At 39.1% G+C, this 24,842-nt stretch overlaps 1 protein-coding gene across 1 annotated transcript in view; it reads left to right on the top strand.

Annotated features, from left to right (window-relative positions):
* LOC139729917 (importin-13-like) overlaps positions 1-24,842 on the top strand; it is a 122,500-nt gene that overhangs the window by 23,235 nt on the left and 74,423 nt on the right. Inside the window, exons 3-11 of the mRNA XM_071640834.1 lie at positions 1,112-1,237; positions 14,812-14,870; positions 16,513-16,621; positions 17,902-18,054; positions 18,747-18,819; positions 19,818-20,037; positions 20,912-20,996; positions 22,200-22,319; positions 24,499-24,579. Of these exons, the coding sequence (XP_071496935.1) occupies positions 1,112-1,237; positions 14,812-14,870; positions 16,513-16,621; positions 17,902-18,054; positions 18,747-18,819; positions 19,818-20,037; positions 20,912-20,996; positions 22,200-22,319; positions 24,499-24,579 (1,026 nt within the window). The remainder of the gene's footprint in view (positions 1-1,111; positions 1,238-14,811; positions 14,871-16,512; positions 16,622-17,901; positions 18,055-18,746; positions 18,820-19,817; positions 20,038-20,911; positions 20,997-22,199; positions 22,320-24,498; positions 24,580-24,842) is intronic.

Here is a 24,842-nt window from a genome sequence, read left to right as displayed (position 1 = left end):
ATGTATTTTGTGAGTATAATACTAGTATTAGGCAAATTGGGACTTGTGAGATGATTTTAATAGTTTTCCTAAATATTGATATTGTGATACGTCTTAGACCTCTGTTACACATGAAAGGCCACTTGGGGCTGCTTTGCAAACTTTTTACACATGCTAGAGCAACAGCGTTCCTCATAGACTGGCCTTGTGTCGCCTTTCCGTACTCTGCCATAGGAGCACCCTTTCAGCAGACAACATTTCAAACGTATTTGGTTTCGTCATAATATTACCATGTGCATAATCCCTGCAGAGGTCATGTGACCAGTCAATCCCGCAGCCCCGAAAGTCAGCTGAGGCCGGCCTCGGGCCAGGTACCGTTTACACATAGCTGGGGCCGGCCTCAGGCCGGCCTCAGACCACCTCAAGAGGTGGCCTGAAGTGGAGGCGGCCCATAAGAAAAAGCTGACGCAAGGTCGGGCCGAGGCTAGCCTCGCATCATTTCTTTTGTATGTGTAACAGTGATCTTATTCAAGAATGCATCTAAAATGGTATCAAAAGTGCTTCAAACACTGATTTAAATCACAGGTAAGACAAAAGTGATGTATATGAGTATGGGGTTCCATTGCAAAGCAGTGATATGTTGGTTAGAGGAAAATAATCCAAATCCAACAAAGTATCCATGGATTCATGATGATATGTCGGTATATGATGTTACTGCAGGTGGTGTAGAACACCAGAAGTAAGCAGCACTACCAGAAGCTGGACCTGCTAAACCCTTGAATATCGAGTATTTACGGTATATATCGAGTATAATGTGATGTGAACTAGCATTAATATTTCATAACATGAAACTCAAATATCTATCTTTCATTCTTTACATCCAGCATTGATGAAACTTGAAGTGTTCTCTTAGATTTTTCTCTCTTCATTTGAAATCATCCTGAACATATGGATGCACTGTGCTTTAATGTATAGACCGGAAGTGGTGAATTACGCTGTAGTAGACAGGATAAGGGGTCATAATCTTGCCTATTGTGTATTAATATAGTTAGAAACCAAACAAGTCTTGTTTTCAGAGAGTAAAGTATGACATAATGTGTATGTTTATATTATCTTGTTGTATTGCCAACAGGCTATCCATGAGTTATACTATGATCCTTCAGCCGATGTGAAAGACTCCGCACAGCGTTGGCTCCTCATGGCTCAGCGATCCCCCCAAGCTTGGCAGTTTGCCTGGGCACTGCTCGACCACAACAAGGTAAACTGGCTGAAGGTGACGTTCACACCACACCCAATTTTTTCCAGAATAGCCCTCTCTGGCTTTGGATGGGTGTTATTCTGTCTTTGTTCTGGGGTTACAGGCTTTACTTTGTTTCCCTCTGCTGAATAAGCACAAGACTCAGTGCCAATTTGTCACAAGGTTTGTCACCTTGCATTATACAAATCACAAGTCTCCTTGCTCAGCAGGGTCGTATGAAAGTTACTTTTGAAAATCAGGTATCTTTCAACATGAGGTACAATGGAAGCACGAGAGAAACTGTTCAGCGTATCAAATGCATTAAAGAGATTTTACTGGAAAATGTGGTCAGTATTAGGAGAAGTTTTAAGTAAAAACAAGGAGAAAAGAAAAAAAAAACAAGGAGGAAAGAGTACTGACTCACTCTAGACACTGTAATTCTCAAAACTTACTATTTGAGAGCAGGGAGGATTGTTTCTTCATAAATGTACCAAAGAAAATGGGGGATAAATGTCATTGACCCAAAACACATATATGCAGGTCTACTTGGAAGTCAGTATGTGTGATTTTAGTTGGGTTTTAAGATGGAAACGGTACATGTGACACTGATAGGGTTCTCATAGGATCTCCCCTAATGCTCATGCAACTGGTGACAAGATTGCCTTTATTTGAAAGAGAAATTAAGTGATGTATCCAACAGCTATGCTATTTGTGTGTCGCTCAGGAGAAACAAAACACACCACAAAAAAAACAACAACAACAACAAAGAAGGAGAGACAAAAGAATGTCATTGCAGCAATTAAAAAGTCATCACATGTTTGAAAGTCGTACGTGTGCTAGGCTGGTGTCACCCTGCCGCATCTCGGCTGACTCTGGTTGTAGACCACACGATGTTGACGGGCTACGTGTCTTGTGGTGAGTGGTTGGGAAGCGTGGCAAGCCCTATGCGTGTCTGCCCGTTCATCACTTGACACACGTTCTTCTGCATTTGAAGACAAAGACATCTCCTATCAGGTCTTTGCAACCTTCCATTTTCACATTTTATAGAAGATTTTTAATGCACTTGGCAGATACAGCAACCACTTTCTTTTGAAGTACTATGAATGAGGAGCAGTTAATTTCTTCTTTATCTTCTTTTGTTTTGGACAGATTAGTCATGAAACTGGACACCCTGCTGCACAGCAGTTATTGTATTGTCAGGTTAACCTTAGCTACAAAACATTGAGTTGGAAGTAGTTAGAACCTACATAGATCTTTTCACTATTACAGATGTTAAAAAGAAATTAGCATTACTCATGCAATTTTAACTACATTTAATTTGTAATTGTAAAGATTAGAGTAATTGAGGTAATGAGAGCTTCTCTTCTTTTTTTCTGTTTGTGTGAGTGGACAAGTAGATACTCTCAGCTTGGAGGAAATAAAGGAAATTTCAAAACCTCTCAGAAATAATTTAACGTCTCTTTGTTGACAGCGTGGTCCATTGGCTTTGACAAGTATGTATTTGATGCTTTCTGCACACTGCAGATAAAATTTTGCCAAATTTAGAATGGTGTGCCCAAATCATGCCACATGCCTTGTGTAGCATGAAGAAAAGAGTCTCTCTTATTAGTACTGAAGTGCCCAGGAGAAATCCACTCAATGAAATTCAATGTGCAAATCGGTGGAACTACATGTAGCATTTCCTGGGATTGAGTTGTGAATGTTGCCAGCTAATCCCTGTCCGTCTCTGGCTCAGATGTCGCGTTTCGAGCACCCTGCCTGTGGCCTATATTTTGTCCTCGGGGCCCTGTAATGCGAAATGACGTGATAGGCTGCGTGCACCCTCACAGCCAAAGGGCATGTCTGGAGCGCTCCCCCGTGCTGAGCGGAACTTGCCATTAGGGCAGCCACATTAATGTGATAGCCCCTGCCGGGCAGAGCTGAGCCAGTGGATCGCTTGGCTTTTCATGCCTTAAAGGTACACACCGCGGGCAATTGGCGAACCTCATCATTAAAGGCAATATTTACCGTTTTCAGATGAAATAAAAACCCAACTTCAGTGCTTGCAAATAGTTCTTAAATGTGAGTCGGGGATAGAAACAATTGTAAAAATTGAATTAGTATAATCATTGTTAAGTATTGCTAAATATAAAAAATGTAAACAATAACTAAAGTAAAAATGTCCCTACACTACCCCATCTACATTTATGGTTTATTGAGAAAAATACTGATATCTCCTAATATTTTAGGCTGTACTGCGAAATTTTCATATGGTAGTATGTTTTGTGATACCACTGACCTACACATATGCATCAAATGTGATATCTCGAACATTTTTGAAATTACTGCTCCCAATGGTACACAGTACCTTTAAGGAACATGTGCTCTGAAATTGCATGTTTATGCACAATCATGTGCTTTCTATTATGTAGACATCTATTAATTTATTGTAATGTTTCCTTACATTAAAGCAGCCGATCTAAAATGGACTACAAAGTTGCGACATTTACATTTTGTTCCAGATTGTCAAGTCTGTAATGCCTTATATTCTCAGATAGTACTAGCAATTAAAAGCAAAATCACATACTTGTACCTCAAAGCTCAGTCAACTTGTTAAAGCTAATATGTCATATAAAAGTAGTGCTGTTACAAGTAATTTTCAGTGCTTGTTCAGGAATATGTTTGCCCGCGGGAAACAGAGTATTCAAAGTGCTTTATTTTGTTTAGTACACAAGTGCTGTATTTGTGAGGGGGGGGGGGGGGTTGAGAGGCTAAACTTCACTGCTGAATACTTCCTGTAAAGCTTGATGTTTGATGGGTGTGTCCTCTTCCCCCCATCTTAGAACATCCCACCTGTTTTCACTTTGCTGATTTCTTTGTAAAATGATCGGACGAAGAGAAAACTTGGGGGGGGGGGGGGGGGAGGGCATAATTTCAAGATGCAAATTTTTATTGACAATGCCACCGTTAATCCTACACTGGCCTTGTATCATGCCCGTGGTTTGTAAGTCTGCCAAGGGATCTATCAAAAATAGTTTCCGACATAATCTTGTTTTCTTTCTTCTTTCATAATCCTTTGCCTCCCATCCTTCCGCCCTAACCCCATCCCCCGAAGTTTCTCATTAGTCAGTGTCCTGTGAAACCAATATGACTGGTGTCACTAGATTTCAATATGTACGCACCTAAAATATACTTCTTTGTGTGTCTGTGCAACATATCATGTGCATGTGCGCACATGCGTTACACACAGTCATATCTATAGCCCCACCACTCCCTGCGAGTTTCTCATTTGTACAATTGTGGCAGCGTTTTCCTGCTTGCTTCCTTATGGATGGCGAATGTTTGCCGAGATATTTGGGCAGCTCATTTAAGTTGCGCCAGTTCACAGGAGTAACACGCTGTATACAGTAGGAAGGGAGAGTGTTCTTAATTGTTAGTAATAACAGGAAATATAACATTAATTGGATCTTGCTACTAGCTTGCAATCATGTATCGTACATGAGTGGCGAGAGAGAGAGAGAGGGGGGGGGGGGGAAATATGCCACTTGAAAGGCAAACATAAAAGAGAAGATTTCAGCTCTTTTTTGGCCAAGCTCTCAAAGTATCAGTTGAAGTCTATGGTTTCGCTTCTCAGGACAGTACCGTTATCCTAGTCTCGATGTCGTAATTTTTTGTGCCACGACAACAATCAACAGAATGCACTTTAAATCACAGTTATAGTGAGAGACATGAATGCTTCCAGCAAAAGACTTCACAAGTGCATAGTCAGTGCAAAAACTGTGCATTCGTGCCGGCTATAGTAAAAAAGAAGAGAAAAAAAGAATAGAACATTGACCTTTTCCAGTGCACCCTGCAAATGCACTCATAGATTAGCAACTCCAACTAGTTGCTGCAGATATTGTATCGCTTCACATGAATCAGTTATTAACAAAGTAGACAGATTGAGATAGGGTGCGAATTGAGCAAACTGAAGGGGAGTAAGGATGTGATTCAGGGTGTGAAACAGCAGATTATATTAAATGGGTTAGTCAAATACATGTACCGGTTAGTGATTGGCTAAACACAGTCACGTGATGGAGGCACATTGGTTATGTTCGCCCATGGGCAGAACATTTGTGTAATGTTCTCCCATGGGAAAACATTTTCACGTAACAAATGACAAACGATACCAAACGATTGAACGATCATATTTTTCATGCAATCGATAGGACAAATTTGCTTATTCCATACGATGTGAAAAAGCAGATTTAACTAACCCATATAATATAACAGATGATGACTTTTGTTGTCGGGAACATGTATCAAACGTTCCACCCTCAGGGTTTGAAATGCTATTTCGGGAGGCTATAAGTCCCTCAATAGCATTTCAAACCCTTCGAGTGGAACATTCAGTATGTTCCCTCCCCCGCCAGTCATCATCTATATAATATTTCATTTTCATATATTAACGGATCATTTTAAACAGAAGAAAAAGTTTCCTGTAATGTGATTTGATGAAATCTGTTCCAGAGCTCACACTTCAGAGGAAGAAAATGAGTTTGTGTTTAGTTGTTTATACAAGACTGTCATTAGAGAGGGAGAGATGTTAAGCATACCTCTGTAAATATGGAATTTTTTTTTTTTTAATGTGGTTATTATCTGAAATTTAGCTCTTTATTTTGCAAACATGAGAATGATAACATTAATATATTGGAGGATGTGTACCGGTACACAGATGTCCAGAAATATTCTCATATATCAAATTGCTCTATGAACATGAGAAATTCACTGAAGTCGGGCTGAGCATGGAACTTGCCAAGTAATTGCACCACCAATTTCTCCTTTGACTGTATAGTTTAAAGATATCGTAATATATCGAGAAGCCCAGGCAACCATTATGGAAGTCATTATATCACGTGAAATATAATGTTTGTTTTTCAAAATATCCCTTTAATGCCACATATGATGCAAGAGCCTCTTTGTGCTGCTATCTGTACACACCAAACTTAAAGGACAAGTTCACCTTCATAGACATGTGGGTTGAGTGAATGCAGCAATATTAGTACAGCACATCATTGAGAGTTTGAGGAAAATCCGACAATCCGTTCAAAAGTTATGAATTTTTAAAGTTTTTTGCTCAGTCATGGCTGGATGAGAAGACTACTAAAGCTTGTGATGTCACATGAGTACAGCGGTATAAAGAAAGTATAAAGAAAATTCACCTTATTTTCACTTTTCTTGCATAACTTTTCAAAAGAACACTCGACTTCTCTCTTTCAGAAGGCAAGGGGAATTCGAATAATATTATCTTTAACATACAATTGTACATCAGTAACAAGTCCAAGAAATGTGCACTTTATTCAAAAAGTAAAATTTTGTGAAATTCTCTTTTATTTTCCTTATATTGTTGTACGCATGTGACATTACACACTGTAGTTACAGTCTTCTCATCCAGCAGTAATTGCACAGATACACACTTTACTTAAAAGATTCATAACTTTTGAACGGATTGTCGGATTTTCCTCAAACTTTCATTGATGTGTTCTACTAATATTGTTGCATTCACCCAATCCACATGTACATGAAGGTGAACTTGTCCTTTAAGTATACTAGCAAACTGTAAATACGTATATGATTGTAAAGAGAGCTTATATCAATATGCTGAAATGATGCTGGCTTTGTTAGCAATTACTCCCTGTAAATGGAATAATTACAGGTATTATATGATTGCTGTCATACAAAACTGAGATTTGAATAGAATTTCAGCATGCCAGTAGCCCTTTACCATACCATTATGTTGGAAAGTAGGAAGTCGCAGAAACTTGCCTATGATGCACCATTTTCCTATTTTTGAGCCATCAGGCTGTTTAGTTAGTACTGGCAGATGAATAATAATGGTGTGAGAAACAAACCTGTCAGTAGTGATTTTTGACTGGGTGGGAAGACAATTGAAACCACCCAACCCTCCCCCCCCCCCCCCCCAACTTCCCTCCACCCATTGTGAAGGGATAACTTATGTGTACATGGATAATGTAGTCATTTCATGATGAGGAAATGCCTGATTTGAATTCCACAAGACATCAGTCGGTAGGAGGGCACACCCTCAAAAGACATACCAAGGTACTTCGATGTGACTCATTGCTATTATTTGATTGATTACTGGCGGTTTACTGATCAATCACCTGTATTGCATATCTGGGGTGTGTTGTGGAAAAGGGACTTCCTTCATTGCACTCTTCCTTCACTTTAAAGGCATTATCTACCATTTGCAGAAAAAGCAAAAACTCAGCTTTAGTGCTTCAAAATAGTTCTTAAATGTGAGTTAGGGATAGAAACAACCATTGTAAAAATGATAATCAGTATAATCAATGTTCAGTATTGTTAAACATACAAAATGTGAACAATAGTTATGATAAAATTGTTTCTAGAATAAACCGTCCTGAGAAAAATAGTGATATGTCCTTAAATCTTAGACTTTATTGCGGAATTTTTATATGGTATATGTTTTGTGATGCAACTGACCTACACATATGCATCAAATGTGATAACTTGAACACTTTTTAAATTGCTGCTCCCAATGGTAAACAATACCTTTAAGTGATTTTACGGGCACCTTTTCTATCTTTTTACATGTGATATAAAGGTCTTATGATCTGAATTAGTCCATTGTATGAATTTCTATATGTTTTGCTTCCAACTCATTTTGTGATCTTTTCTCCATGTTGTCTGTTTCTGTGTGGTCTTTTTCTGATTAGCTGTAGCTATATGTTCCGCAGATAGCCTAATTCTGATCTTAGCTGTCACAAGCATGGAAGGAATTTTCAATTTACTGAAGCCATAAGCATCGGAATGACTACTGCCACCCAAATGTGCTTCCTGTTTTGAAATGGCAAAATGGCCACAATTCTACGCCTTTGAATATGTGCTTATAACACATTTTATATGCTGACATTATTTGACGTTGTACTATATTTCCTTATAGGGATATCATTTCAAGTACTTTCTGGCGAACAGAAAAAAAACAACAAACCACAAATGTACATCTATGAGTGTACAGTCAGACTTTCCTTCTCTGCTCCCTCTTTTCTTGTTCTTCTCCGTATTCTTCATCCTCATCCTTCTTCTTTTTCTCTATCTTTCTTCATCGATCGCCATCAGCTTCCTCTTCTTTTTTTTTTTCAAGTAGGAAAGGAAGAATTTAAGTCTCTGAAGACTTTTTTCCCTCTGTCCCTTGTAGAAGTCTGCATTTCATTGCAGTTGGGTGATGTCTACCACCTTGAAATACTGTAAAAGTGCACATTTTTGCGGTGTTGAAATTTTTTGCGCATTTCACACAACCACAAGCTAGTGCAAAAATAAAAGCACGCAATATATTTGCTTGTTATATGTACCACTATTAAATGTTTTGATTTGGCGGAATTAGAAACACAGGAAAGTGATCTTTCCAAGCCCAGGGCAAAAAATTGCCCCTACAAAAATATCCACATTTACAGTATGGTTCAAGGACATTGTCACTTTTGTTTCAATGAACCTGTCATGAATATATGCACTAAAATTTGAGTTCATTATTAGATAAAGTTTGGAGTATAGCAATTTATGTATTACTAATAGGTTTGAGAAATTTACCTATTTTGAAAAGTATGATATTAACCCCATGCCTGCATTCCTACAGACACCTGATATGCATATTATGCACCAGAAATGCAGTGAAGTGGATACTAGATAGAAGTTGTAACCCCATGATTGTTTAAGAACTCCTTTTGTATCTTCTTGAAGGCTCCTTGTGCAGAGGTTCGACAGGCAGTATGTCAATCCAGTAATGACAGAATGAAAATTGTATAAAAAGGGATGTGATGGTGTCACATTGATCTTGTTAAAGATTATCCCATCTGAATCAGGATTGAACCAGACTCTGCTATGTGTGCGTGTGTGTGTGTGTGTGTTTGTGTGTGGGGAAGGGGCAATATAATTGTCATGACAAGCTGTGAAGGCTGTGTGTGTGTGTGTGTGTGTGTGTGTGTGTGTGTGTATTAAACAAAAAATCCTTGTTTGTTTGTTGGAGTGTGGCTGCGGGGCGGAAGGCGAGTGAAATGACTTAAGCTCACAGCCATCAGGATTAAACTCTTGATCCGAAAGGACTGGCAGAGTTTTGTCACTCGGATTTGTCAGTCTAGACGAATTTGCCCTGATGCGAGTGAAGGGTGGCTTGTTTGGAGTCGTGCACAGCCAATCGAGAGTGTCACTCGCTCCATGCCCTTGACTCAATGAAGACTGAACTCTCCTCATGTGATTGAGTTTGCAATGTGTTCGTTCCTTTGTTGTCGTTGTCTATCATTTTTCTGATTCAGAGTTCTCTGCTTGTTGTGGAGTTGTTGTAAACCTCAATTTTTCCTTCGGCGACACGTTCACATTGTGGTACGAACAAGCAAAGAGACCATGAGATATCCCTCGTCTCTCGTGATGAAGTTTAACATCATCCACAGCAAACAACCAACTTACATGAATAAGCAAGCACTCTTTGGCTCACTGAATCACTAAAGCGAACCCTCATGCTCATGTGGGATAGTATTCATCACATAGGTGTAATGTGGACAGTGGAAACGTTGTGTCATTATGATTGTTTAATTTCCTAAGATTAGGAGCTTAATCTATGTTACCACCCTTTTCTCTCAGCCTTTCTCTATCTTTTTTTCTCTCTGTCTATATATTTTTATCTCCCCCACTTTCACACACTTTCTGTCACCCCGTCTTGTGCCCCCTTTTGCTTAATCACATCTATTTAATGTTCATCCTGCAATAGATGCCCAGTGAAGGTTGCATTATTCATAACCAAGACAGATGTTTTATTTCACATTATATAGGCACATTAATGCTACTGAAACATTTGCAAAAACATAAGGAAGTGGTTAGTTGATGTTAATAATGGTTTTCATGTTTTGTTTTGTTTTTTATTCTGCAGTTAAAATTGAAGATAGAGACAATGTAGAGCTTCCAAGGATGAAAATATAAATTCAGTGTGTCATATCTAAAGACACATGCATATTTGCATATTGTGGTCAGTACAGGGAGAAGTTCAGGATAAATGCAGGTTTATTGGATTGGATGAAGGTATTACACGGTATCAGTTGTGAATTTTTAGGCTGTAGAAGGAATTTCTGTACTTTATTTAGTAACATTTATTTGATCTCTTTGTTTTAATCGGTTCCCCCAGTCATAGTTTGGTCTAAAAAATATCTGTACTTCATAATCCCCCTAATTTGATTTATCACAGGACCTGCGGCTGTAAAAGCTTGCTTTTACTCAGGCCCCATCATATTTATCACATTATGACCATAGCTCAACTCTGATGTATGCAGACCTTGTGTTTATACATTTGTACCAAGACAAACTTTTGTAAATTCCAGTGAAGTTTCATCTAATTTATGTTTTGTATAATTTTGGTATTGTATAATTATACTTTTTCGTGCTATTTGTGAGAAATATGAACATAAGTTGAAATTGAAATTGAAAAAAAAAATTGAATAATAAGTCCTGTCTTCATTACTAATAAAGTAAAAACAAAATTAAAGCAAACTTCAAAGGAAAGTTGCACCTTGCCCTTCTCATGACCTTTGACATCAACAGAAAATAGATGACCAATGGTGATTTAAGGGATGATTGTCAAATATGTTCAAAGATAACTATACTCCAAAGAGATGTTTATATAGTATGAGAGAAGTAAGTAAAATGAAATGAGAAGCTGATTATCAAGGAAAGTTGTAATGAAATCAGACAATTATTGAAAAATACAAAAGGATGAGCGATTGATTTCCATCATGTAGATAGGCCTTGTGTATGTCAGTCTTTTCAGATTTGTGTCGGTGTGGACAGGTGAAATTTTAGAAAAGCAAACAGTAATTGGGAGGGTCTACAAAACAACACTCACCTTTCCCTGACGAGCGTCAGAGTCGTGAGTGCGTTGTTTATCATCTCGCGCTCGCATCTTGAAATGAGCAAGCGCTCTGCGGACAGGTCTGAGCTATCATCTCATATTACCGTTCATCAAATCATATTTGCAGGTTAATGAAGATATCAGTTTCCGAGATGTGATGAGACGGTGGAGGCAATCAATTGTGGGAATACTTCCTGGCGGTAATGACCCAATTATCGCCACATCCTTGGTGCCGGCTAACGGCTGACTCGGTCACCTCAGGGCCTATTTCATACATGGTCCCTTTGTTAATGTCAGTGGCTATGGTACACGTGCAAATGGTGCAATATCTGTAATTCATGTCATTTGGACACTCGCTCTTGGTCAATTGAAAAGTGAAGTCCTTGCAGCATCTACACTGTATGTTTGGATATTTGGAATGGTATTCAATGTACTAAGACACATTCTTGAACAGGGAAACAGATTAATGTCAGAAATTTTAGTTTGGTGTGGGATTTCTCGGCACACAACAAATTTTTCGCGAATTGGAGCCAACAGCCTTATTCGCGCATGAAATTTTCGAAATTTGCCACTGGCATTCAATGTATATATAGTGGAGCTGAGAACTTTCGGTTGTATTGTAATATCAAGAATCTTGGCTCTCGCGAAATTTATGAATTAAATCAAAATGCATACGAACATTTCTTGTTTTACAGTATCCCAGTCAGGCCGCCCGTCCCATTGCATGGTATGGCCACGCTACTTTAATGAGCCGTCTGGGTGCTTAAAGTTTAACCCATTAAGTCCATTAATTATATTTCTGTTGTTTGATGCTATACATCTTTTTATTATTTGTAATATTCATTATAAATCTTTTGTAAGATAGAATAAAAAGCCTTCTTAAGCCTTCTTTATCATATAACGTTTATATTGGTTGCAGAATGATCAACAGCCTTTAAACTGATCGTATAACACCATGAAGCTAGTGACGAATTTTAGAAGATTAAGGCAAATATGATATGTTTGATTCTGTCTCATATCAGCAAATCTTTATGATATTTTTTTGTCTGATTTTGTGCAGATAGAAAAAAGATTAACCAGTTCCTTCCAATATTTCTACAAAATAGTATACACAGTTAAAATCACAGGCTGATGTAAAGAAGACAAGATGAGATTTTTGCTGTAAAATTATCCTGTGCCTTGATGGATTTATGATCAATCTGTCTTCAAACAAGATTAAAAAGATTTTGCTCTGAAACAGGGACATAACATATTTGGCATGAGATCAGAAAGTACTTTTATACGAATCAAAATGGGAAGTGAATGATATGGTTGGTACAACGTAGCTGCACAAGTGTTGTGGTATCCCATCAAAAGAAAACACCCCATCCCTCCCCACCTCCTGCCTCACAACTCTGATGTGCATTGAAGAACAGTCCAGAATTCACCATCTTAACCTACCTGGCGAGGAGTTGGTATTACTCTTCCAGTGATGCGGTCAGCGGACATCGTTTCGTGGTTTGACCTTTTGAGGGAAGTAGAGCCAGGTTTGCCGGAAGTTGTTTGCCGTTTGGTTGGATCTGAAATTTGTTGACTTCAGTGCAGCGCAAAGTGTTTGTATGAGTCAGTGATGATGAGGTTGAGTTTATTCCTGTAGGCCCACAACAGGCAAACAAAATTAAAAGCAACTGAGTAATGTATTATCAAGTACCGTATTCAGTTTCTCGTACATATGCCAACTACGGTGTATGTGGCATTGTAGTATGAGTTACCAGAGGAATTTGTTCAAGATTGCTGAATATTGAGATTCCTTGTATGAGAGTAAAGATACAGCTAGTGCACAATGACATTAACCCGTTGAGGACGAGCTGATTTTGCTACAACGTGCATTTCCCATAGACGCCTGCTCAAGTATACTCGGGAATAGTCTTCGACGGGTTAAACTGTATAAGAAGCACTAATTTCCTCTCTACCTTATTAGTGCTGTAGAGGACCAAGACTAAGGGCAGCTATGTCCTAAATTCAAAGTTTATTGAGATCATGTTAGGAATGACAGCTCTGTATTATTCTAAGAGATCATGGCATTGGCATATATTTGAATAAAATGATGGACACACAAGTGGCCATCCATAGCTTTTTAAATTACAAACCAAGAGCTGGTGAATTTCATCAATCAACTGCATAGGATGTGCTATGTTAGGCAAAGTCGCCCCCGTGCACCACCTGAGAATGCTTCGCTGTCCCTCGAGGCGTGCGCTAGTTGTCAGCAGACAAGTTGCATTTTTAAAACCGTTACCCGTGCCACAAGATTGCCAATTAGGCCAGGTTAGACAGTTAATTGCTATCTAATGCCGAGACATCCTTCAGTTGAACCATAGCTAATCTAATTGCCCGCAGTCCTGTAATTGGATAAGACAGGGGGAAGTCCCCCCTGATGCTTGGGTTGTCCCTTGTGATGGTCAGGGCAGGAGGCAGTATACGTTTTAGAAAGGGTAACTCACGCTCCTCCCATGTCTTTTATGCTTGTTACTCAAGCTGTGCTCATCAGTTGAACATGATCATAATCATGTGGTAACTCAGAGCACTCCCCATGGACCATCATGCATACATTACAGGGGCAAGATGTTTTGCCCTGCTGATAATCACAAATTATTCACATCTAGTGCAGTGACCACTAACAAAGTACACATCCCATATTTACTGACCAAACAAACTTCAGGACATGATCACACAAAGTGACATTTTCATTGAATCATAAATGTTAAAATATAGCATTATTTCAAGTATTCTTCTCAGTTGGTACTGTAAGTGTCTGAAATGGAGACTAGAGCATCGCTGCTAATTTGAATGTTGCAAGTCATTAAATGAATGTGATATTCACACGAGAAAATGCTTGTCGTTGGACCAGTCGCTAAGTGTGTCAAGTGACTTTGTTCTACTGCAAGTTAAGTAGTCAACTGCCATTAGACTGCTCCTGAATATGTGCGACTGCCATATCCTGTGAATAACATTCATGTGACTCACACACGCTCCAGTGGTTGTCCTCATACCCCCCCCCCCTTTACTCGTTCACTACCCCATGTCCTGGTTCAAGATCATGATGTGAGTAGTGCCCAATACTGACACACACCCCACCCCATACTATTTTGTCTGTTCGTCAGATGTCATCGGTGTGTTATTGTTTATGCTTGTGTTTCTTATTTTTTTGTTTCATTGTTTTTGTTTGTCTGTGTATAAGTGTATGTTTGGCATACATGTGCATTGTGCATGTGGGTGTATGTGTGTGTGTGTGTGTGTGAGAATGGAGACAAAAAGCAGGGCTCCCTCGCTGTGCCAGGTGCACGTGCCGATAGCCGTCAAACTAAAGAGAGGGAGACTGCCCATCACAGCTTGAACAAACAGCGCTCTTAACACCCGTCAGCTCGCGTTTGGGTCCGAGCCCTTGCATGTGCTGATGGTGTGTTTCTGCAAAGAGGCACAGTGTTATGTAGCAGGTTGGGCAGCTTTAGGGATTGGAGAAAGAAAAAAATGCATTCTAACTGTTATCACATTGAGCCAAGTGAAGTACTTTATTGGCACAGACATACAAACACATGTACGCACATATGCCCATCATACCAAGTATGAAAATGCATACCATATATATACATATATTTTCTGTAATGCATGACTCGCTTGACTCATTTAGCATTGAAAATGCCATTTCTTTTCATTTCTTTTGTATTAGGCACCTGAAGTGCAGTATTTCGGAGCAAGCGTACTTCACAGCAAAATATCCCGCAGTTGGTGAGTGCCTTTTGCTCATAAAGTTTTCATGCAATACAAACCATTTTATAGCATTCATGTGTGCAGAATTATTGTTTGTTTTCTTTCTTTCTTTTTTCAAATGCTCAAATGTTAATGAATGCAGGTAGTGAAGATCCTTGTTGCACTTAAGTCAGATGCTGTTGTGTATGTTCCAAGTATTTTGCACATCAAGACCTGTATGGCAAAGTTCACAAGTGGTTGAAGTCATAATTGAGAACAACAGCAGTGAAATAAGAAATAAATGATATCCCTTCTCAAGAAAAAAAGTTATCAATTTCCCTCCTTGGAGACAATTATAAACATTTCATGTCTGTTAATTACAGAACGAAATGATTTTTCAAGTTGTTGATGTTTCAAATGCCAGTTGATCAATCAAATTTACAGGTATAAAAACACTCAAAGTATACATAATGGAAGAATCCAGTCTTGAGAGAATTTAAGTTAGTGTTTATTCATTGCCCATTTTTCATAGAGTGGACATTTTGGGTCTAGAGAAGCTCACCATTTATTCTCTTCAGGGAGACCTATTCCACCAACTTTAAAATAATTCCAGTGCAGAATTTATGATAATATTCTTATAGTAAGATATAAAGTCTTGTACAAAATAGTATCAAGCAAACTGTTGATGTGTTACCATGTACCATGATCATTTATGTTGCGCCTGAAGAAAATAAAACTAATAATCTTGCAAGAATGAGCTTGATCCTCACTTGTTTCAAGATCAGGAGTACAATAAGTGTGTTACATTAAAATTCTGGGAATGCTGCTTTTGACGTTTGCAGAAATCTCCTCCCTCATACTTATGAATATTCATGTTTTGCCAGTCTTCCGGTATGCACTTATGATGATGATGATGAAGTCTTGTATAGCGCCGGTATCCGCCAAGTCAGGCGCTCATGGCGCTTGCTCCAAAATGAATACATAATTCAGCTTATTTGAGTATTACAGAAAGCATTTGTGGAGCACGCTATGAAGTTCTTGTTTTTTTTTTCTAATTAGGTTTGGCTGTGCTTTTTAGATTGATCAAAAACAGAAATCTTGAGTCTGTGTGTATTCAATTCATGTTCAAATTCAATTCAATTCAAATTCAAATTAATTCAACTTAACGATTATCTTCCACTTTTGGGGTGGAATGCCCTTGTCAGCCAAAGACTGATTTTTAGAGGGGTCCACACTGTCGGGTTTATTTCCAATAAGTATTAAATGCTTATACATTGTATAAAGAATGTTGATCTGGTGTGGCTGCAACACATAAACCACTGCTTCCTACTGATTGCTAGCCATATATGGCTAAATATCATGGTGGAAATGCCTCAAAAGAGCAAGGAACACATTGATTGTACTCCTGCTCAAAAAATAACAAGTAAGGATCGATTAGCTCATTCTTGCCCTTACCATGCTAGTAGTCATAATGCACATACCGTGTATGCAGCATTTCCTGCAAGCAAGTTTACCCTTCCCGAACTGCATGCCCTGTACTTCCACTTGAAAAATTACAAATTGCTCAGCTGACATTTATTGTGATTTCAGCCGATACCATTCATAATCACAACATTTCTTCTTGAAACCCACAAGTGTACTTTCCCTTTAATCCTTGTGGCCCATTGTCTTCATCCCGCAGGCCAGAGGTTCCGTCGGAGCAGTATGACGTGCTCAGGACACAGCTATTCCAGCAGATCTTCAACTCCGCCCTCGGCACGCGAATCGTACTCACCAGACTTTGCGTAGCGGTAGGCACCACCTTTTCACATGACCCCTTTGGGTTCAAGCTAGACGTGTGGCCTGTGAAAGACTGACCTGTTAACATGTGTCAGTGCCTGGAGCTTTGGATATTTTAAACTTTATTTCTCTGTTGGGCAACAGAAATCCTGTCTTTGTCAGATGTTGTGTGCCTGGAAAGCATGAAAATGCATAGGAAAAGTGAAAATGCGTATCTTTTCCTGTAAACCATCAAAAAAACCCTACCTGTATGGTGAATTCATATGAAACATATGTTTACTTATGCTGTATTCAGAATATTAGCCACCTTGAACAATGTGCAACACGGTGTATTGTGAGTGTTTGCTGATAGGATATTTTACGGTGAGACTGAAACAAAAGAATCTAAGGTACATTGTATGTGGCAGATTCAGTGATATATAAAATCTCTTCAACCACAGTATCGAAAGAAAAAATTGTTTGTAAAGACTCTTTCATGATAAAGAAAAACTGGATTTTCATATAGATTGTCAATCTAAAAGGGTTCATCTCTTGTCAAATTTGTCTAAAATCAATGAGAATGAACTTGATTAATACACGTTTCAGCAGATATTGCGTGTAACATCATAATTTGATGCCACAATTTTGTGTGCCAGGAATCAGAACCACATTATAGAAGGGGAAATGGCTGCCATTGTTCCCTACAGTTTAATTTGTGAATGAAAAGCGTGATATAACTATTGGGCATATCAGAAAAAAATAAATGTAGTTTACGTTCCAAGGGAAAGTCAACAGAATGATGCACCAGCTTTCAATCTAGAGGTTTAAAAGTGTGAATTTTACATTCTTTCCTTCCCTGAGCTGAATGGCATTATAATAGTACTTGATCCAAGCAGTGTGGTGCAGTATGTATTAAGGTACATAGACCTTTTTTCTTTTTTTTTCTTGCTTCTGATAGATATTGCCACCTGTTGCATATGATCTCCATGGAAACAAATATTTTGAGTTGATAATCTTTGTGAATTTCCTGTCATGCATCTATTTTAAAACCAGTGCAAATTAAATGGGTGGTATGTTTATGTCCTCGGGAAAAACTGGGACACACAATAATCCCCAAAACTGCACCTCTTTTCCTTTCCTGTCCAATATCATTTGAAGAATGTGTTTAAAGTTTTGATCTTTAACAAAAAATTAAAGCATAGTTGAAGTTGAGGGCGGATGCCACCTGCCACCGAGACGAGACGAGATTGCGTTAGGCAGGCAAAGTGGCTGCTGCAACTCGGTGACCTTTTGACCCCCTCTCCCCCGACAGCTGTCATCCTTTGCACTGAGCACCATGCCAGACGTGTGGCCGGATGCTGTCAAGAGCATCATCGAGACATTCCAGCAGGCCAGGACTCCACACCTGGACTCCACGCACAGGTGCTCCGCCCTCCTTGAACTCCTTACAGTCCTCCCAGAAGAGGTAAGAACTGGGGTGTGGTGTGATGTTTCCACCCCTCCCCCCCACACCCCCCCCCTTACCCCCCCCCCCCCCCCTTTTCAAAAGCTACAGTGTATCAGACAGATCAACAGAATCAGAGATGCCAATTGTCACTTTTTTGGCAGCATTTACAAATGTAGTTCTGTTTTGTTTTTGTTTTTTGCCCAAAATACTACAGGTTTCATGAAAGATACTGTTCTTCGCAAATTGTATAGTACTGCACATGTCTATTTCAGGAAAGTTAAAAAGTATTGATAGCTTTTCCACAAAAAGTATGCCTTTCAGGCCTAAGAAGTAATGGATGCATATAGAGAGAGAACAAAATTTATATTAGATTTACAGGGAAGCAAGAAATTAGAAAAAAGAGCTAAAACTGGTCAATGAATGATCTCATTGAAACAGAAAATGCCCTGACTTTGCACGTTTTTAGGAACAGCTTGGATCTATATCTTGAGAAGCGAATAATATGTGCCCACACTAAACCCCAAAGTTTTTCTTTTCAGTTAAAACTGATGCCGTTAGACTTTTCCCCTCACGCACCTAATCCACTTGTTAGCAGGTCCTATCCTCCTGTTCAAAGGAAATGGCTCTAAAGTCAAATCCAGGAGTATTTATGCCTCTTACGTTTTCCGAAAAATATTGCTTAACGTGGCTTTTTCTTGATCTCCTCACAGTTCCAGACAGCACCCATGTCACAGCACAGGAAAAGCACAGTCAGGCATGAACTCGAGAAAGGCATGACACATGGTGAGTTCAAACTCATATAACTTTTTATTACCTCCGCCAAGGAAGGAGGTTATGTTTTCATTGGCATTTGTTTGTTTGTTTGTTTGTCTGTGTGCAAAATAACTCAAAAAGTTGTGGATGGATTTGGATGAAACTTGTAAGAACAGTTGATAATGACGCAAGGAAAGATGATTGAATTTTGGTAGTGATCCCAGAATTTTTGTGGATTTTTGAAGGATTTGTTATCTCTTTGCAGGTAGGATCAATGAACTTGGGCGTTCACGCTGCGTATATCTTATACCGTTTGCATACGTGCTCTAAAGCACGTGCTCTTTTCGGGCAAGGTGCCACACAGCTGGAGGCTGATGACGTAAACAAAAGGCTTTTATTTTGGGGAATTGGACAATTTTAAGCATATATGTGTGTGGATGGATATTAGCTGCTTGGCGAAAGTCTGTGCTCTCAGAGTGCTTTTCTAATTTTATCTATTTATTTCCTTGTTTCAGTCAAATTTAATGACGTCTGCGCTGCTCATGCAAAGTAAGGAGAGCAGTAAGCAAGCAAGTACGCAATCTAGCAAGCAGAAGTGCTGATCAGCAAACAAATTGCAGTAGGGGTTAAAGGCATAATTTACCATTTGCAGATTAAACAAAAACCCAGCATTAGTACTTCAGAATAGATCTAAAATGTGAGTTAGGGATAGAAACGACCAATGTAAAAATTTGAATCAGTATAATTGATGTTAAGTATTGTCAAATATACAAAATGTGAACAAAACTGGTATATTAAAAATGTTTTCAGACTGAACCGTATCCAGTTATGGTTTATTGGGAAAAATAGTGATATCTCCTCATATTTTAAGCTCTATTGCAAAAATTCATATGGTAGGATGTTTCCTAATGCAACTGACCTACACATATACATCAAATGTGATATCTGGAACATTTTTTGAATCACTACTCCCAAAGGTAAACAGGACCTTTAATCTATCTCACATTTACCCCCCCACCATCCTCCAGTTCTGCCCCTCCTCCAGTCACTGCTAGAGCAGGAGGACTCGCCCAGTCACATCCGACACCAGGCCCTGCGCTGCTTCTCCAGCTGGGTGCAGCTCAGCGTACCCCTCACCGAGGTGGAGTCCTTCAAGACCCTCCTCTTCCAACTCATCCACGACCCCGAGCTCTTTGACTGCTGCATCGACTCCCTCATCAGTGTCGTGTCCCAACCCACAGCCCATAAGTAAGTATGATGGGGATGATGATGATGATGGTGGGGATGATGTTGATGATAATAATGGTGATTAATAGTGATGGTTGGTGATGATGATGGTGATGATGATGATGATAATGATGATGATGATGATGATGTTGATGATGATGATGATGATGATGATGATGGAGATGATGTTGGTGATGATGATGATTGTGATGGGGATGGTGATGGTGATGATTGTTATGATGATTGATGATGATGGTGGTGATAATGATGATAATGATTGTGATGATGTTGATGATGGTGGTGATGATGATGATGATAATGATTGTGATGATGTTGATGATGGTGGTGATGATGATGATGATGGTTGTGGTGATGATGGAGGTGATGGTGATGATGATGATAATGATGATGGTTGTGGTGATGATGGAGAGGACGGTGGTGAAGGTGGCAATGATGGCAGCGATGGCGGTGTTGGTGATGATGGTAATGATAGTGATATTGATGAGAATGGTGATGATAATGATGATGATGATGATGTTGATGATGATGGTGATGATGGTGATGATGATGATGATGATGACAATAATGGTTACAGACAGACAGAAAGTACATTTGCAGAGTTGCGAACCAGTGTGCTTGTGTGAAATGTAATGGTGTTTTTTTTTTTCTTCTTCTTCATTAGACTCGGAAAATATTTTCAGGAAATGAAGACAAATTATAAAGTCTTTATTCTTTTCTGAAATGTGTTTACATATGACAGACTTGTCAGGTTCTGCCAACCTGCATATGATATAGCGATCACAATGGACCATTTGACCTAGTGACTCTTTGTGGAACATTTCATAGGAGATGACATGATTTTGATAGCCCAACTACAATCTGTCTCTTCCCACAGATATCCTACAATAGTAAGAAGTATCATACAAGAGATCTTACAGCTACAAGACTTGCTGGCCACATCAGTCAGAGAAAAGAATATGGTGAGTAAGAATGTTTTATTTTAATTCTCTTATGCACAGAAAATGTAATTTAGCTGAAATCAATGAACTTCATCCTTTTTTTAAAAAAACATTCATAGACCTCACGCGAGTGCACAAAATTCTTCAAAATTGTTTCTCATCCATTTTCAATGCATTTTATGTTGTGCATATATTTTATTCCACGATGTGGTATTTTTCATTTGATTGCAGTCCCCCTGATTTCAACGTGCTGATCAATTTGTTAGACTGGAGGGCACACAAACTGAATTAAATTGATTTGAAATTGATTGATGTGTGATGCCAGTGGTATTCAAGACGTTATTTTCATCGTATACAGGTACAGCTGTATACTGGTATCAGATTTTCACGGTCTGCAATAAGAATTTACAAGTGTAAACTTTGTTCTTATGAGGCTATAGAGAGTAGGCTGCTTATGTTTTGCAAGATTAATAGATTCCCTTTGTATTCTCTCTAGCTACTATGGCATGATAAATGTCAATTTGTGCATATGTGTGTGTGTGTGGGGGGGGGGGGCTATGTTACAAAAATGGCTACAATGCCTTATGAGAATATGTTATTAGAATATGTTGTAAATACTCTTGGCAGATTGAAAAAAAATTTGTTCAAAATGGAGGCTGGGAGACCCTTCCATACAAATTGTGGATGGCCAATTATTAGGGTGAATGGATTAGAGTAAGGTACTACTGGTCATTGGGAAAGTGCAAGTTTATGCCCTCTGCTCATGTCATGGTATTTGCTGTAGTGAGTATTATCTTGTAGTAATTATCTAGTTCTCTGACCTATGGATACATCTGTATAATTAATGGCAAGTTGTAGCTGGTATTTACCTGTGATAGTTTCAACGACAGGCTGTCATCTTTCTCAAATGATCAAATTATCAGTTGCCGATTAGCCATCGTTTGAGAAAGATGACAGCCCATTGTCGAAACTGTCACAGGTATAAATACAATTATTGGATGTGTTTAGAGAACTTTATATCTATATTTGTCAACCATTCTTATGAACTTATTTTGCAAGTTGTAGCTGGCCTCACCATCTTTACTCAGGGTAAGGTTTGAGGAAGAGATGTGCATGTTTCTCCAGAGAACGGGATTGTAAAGAAAAATTTACAGCTGGGAATCAAACACAATATTAATATTTATTTTTTTATTCTGTGCCTTCTCTACACTCCTCTGTATCCAGGACACCGTACAGGGACTGTGCAGGCTAGCCGTAACTCTGGGGGAGAACCACACCAAGATACTGGTCGAGAGCACCGGGGAAGACAAGCAGCGGGCTATGGAGTTCACCAGCCTAGTTATGGTGAGTGAGTTGTGTGTGATTAAGAGTAGTGGCACAACATTTGCTCCTGCGACAGTTGCTCTGGTCTTATTTTCGTGAAGGACTTAGGGTTAAGTTTATGGTAGTGATAGAGTTTTAGGTTTAGTTTGGTGTGAGAGTTAGGATTAGGGTTGGGGTATTGTTTGTCAGTAGAATTTATGTTTGGCTTTACTAGCATGCAGATATTTCATGCGAGCAATTGTCGCAGGAGCAAATGTCATAAAACCAATTAAAGTATCATTATGCGATATTTACATCCAATGACTGGAATAGAGTCAATGCTGAACAGTTCAGAGCAATGTTACAACTTCAAGTAAATTAACCTGACTGCTGGTTATTAAATTGAATATGAAGCAAGACCTTGTATTGTAAGTTGGTGATGATGTTTCTGCAACAGATATAGGCCTTATAAACAATTATACTCATTGATCATCCTTTTTCATTTGAAGAACCGTAGGTAATGCAATTTGACCTTTTAATTCATGCTACCCAATAGGCACTAAATGTGAAGACTGCCATCACTTCAAATCCTCTCTCTCTCTCTCTCTCTCATTGATTTGTTCTGACCCAAGGTCTTCGTAGTTTCATTTTGTGCCATTGTTGCAGTTTGCTCACTTTTAAAGCCCTCGTTTGCTAACATAAAATAACATTTGAAGAGCATTTCAAGTCAGAAAGTAGTTCTGTGTTGTTTGAAGGTTTGCATGGTGAAGTAAATGAGGAAGAAAGATTTGCGGTGACACCATGTGTATGTAGTCCTTAATCGGATCGCTGTTTGGCAGAAGAGCCTAGAAAGAGGAGAAACGAAGAGGGAAGCGACATATGGGGGTTGTGAGGAGGGCAGAAAGTGAAGAGTGGGAGACAGTAATGGGCTAGAGGTTGAAGTTGCACTAGTGGAGACGGTAGAGAAAGGAACACAGAGAGTGGTAAGGAAGAATAGTGTGAGAATCAAGTAGGATGTTCGGACATCGTTAGAAGGGGAAAGATGAAATAGAAGGGAAGAGGAAGAGGAAGGAGTTGAATGTTGGAGAATCATGGAGATAGGGGAGAGCAGTAAAGATTCATGAAACCAAGAGAAGAAAAACGAAGTCGGCGAACAGTGTGGATATGGAATGCGGAATCAATGGAGAAAGGACGAATAATCCCTCGAAGGAAGGGTAAGTAGAGGAGAGATGAAAATATGTTGATAGAAGGGAGATAGAGAGAGAGAGAGAGAGAGGCGGGGGGGGGGGGGGGGGGGACAAAGAAAAGAAGTAGAAAAGAACAAATTGAAATTCAATACGTAAATCAGAGGGAGCTAGTATGGATCCTAGAATGAAATGCTGCTGAGAGGGAGAAAAAAAAAATTGGAAAGGAAAATTGATGACAGTTAAGTCCTGAAAAGGTTCCTGTGGGAGAAAAGCAAAAAAAAAAACAAAAAAAAAAAAGAAATCAAAATGAGGTTAAAGTGTAGACCTGAGGAGAGAAGACAAGAGAAATAACCTGTGGAGAAATGTGTAAATTAAGTAATGGTCCTGAAAAGGACCGTTGGGTTGTATGGAAGGAAGAAATAAAACAAAAAGAAGAAAGAAGAGAAGAGAACAGAAAAGAAAAGAAAAGATAAGTAGCGTAGAAACAGACAAAAGTGTAAGAGAGAGAGAGAGAGAGGAAAGAGAAATGAAACACTGAGTAAAGGTGCTAGTGAAAGTAGCGCAAGAAATCTAGTTATAAGAATAACTAGGAGAACCGAGGAACTTGACGTTTCGGGCAGGTTGACTGTCCTTCGTCAGAAGTGAAGCGTGATCTGAGAAGAGGCGGGCTATATATGGAGAATGCGGACCTAGATGGAAGTGGTCGGTTGAGGCGGGCTCGCAGGCGAGCTGAGCGTCGGCTGTTGGTGGAGTGTTGCGGTAGTTGATGCGTTCTATTGTTCTCGGAGTGTGTTGATGGCGGAGTATATCTGTGAGAGCTATCTTGGCTGTTAGTAGGTCGTGGCCGGAGATTGGAGTCCGGGTTAGTGGTTGGGGTGGTAGTAGTTCCTTGTACCAAGACTACACTGGAACATTTGACACTGTATTTCATTTCAGCTTGTACTAGAGCAATAGTCTGTCATTGTGTCCTGTATCAAAAGTTGATGAAATTTCTTCCATTTATGTCTTTATCATACAATTTTCCACACCCAAAGGGATTCACAGCTCTTCCTGGTCACTATCCTGTGGATGAGACCATCAGCAACATGCCATTTGGCTTCTGGTATCTTCTTCAGGTAAGTCCTTTCCTCAACCTTTTAATGGGATGGTTTCGTATTGGTGGAGATGAGGATTGGGCTTTTAACTTGTTGCAAGGTATCAAGAAACCACTTATAGAAATAGTACAGAGCATACCATTCTATGAGGAATTCAAAGATTATTTGATAAGTGAAAAAAAGCAATCGCAGTAAAAGGTGGGACCCATCTTTTATTAGGATCACTCTGTTTTGGATATCTCAGCCATTTCAAAACCAATTTTCATCAAATAAATGTTGAATTC

This window comes from Diadema antillarum, unplaced genomic scaffold, assembly GCF_040938485.1.
Source record: "Diadema antillarum isolate AM-2024a unplaced genomic scaffold, OU_Dant_1.0 seq00000269_RagTag, whole genome shotgun sequence".
Classification (NCBI taxonomy): Eukaryota; Metazoa; Echinodermata; class Echinoidea; order Diadematoida; family Diadematidae; genus Diadema; species Diadema antillarum.
This window is presented reverse-complemented; position numbering and strand designations above follow the sequence as displayed.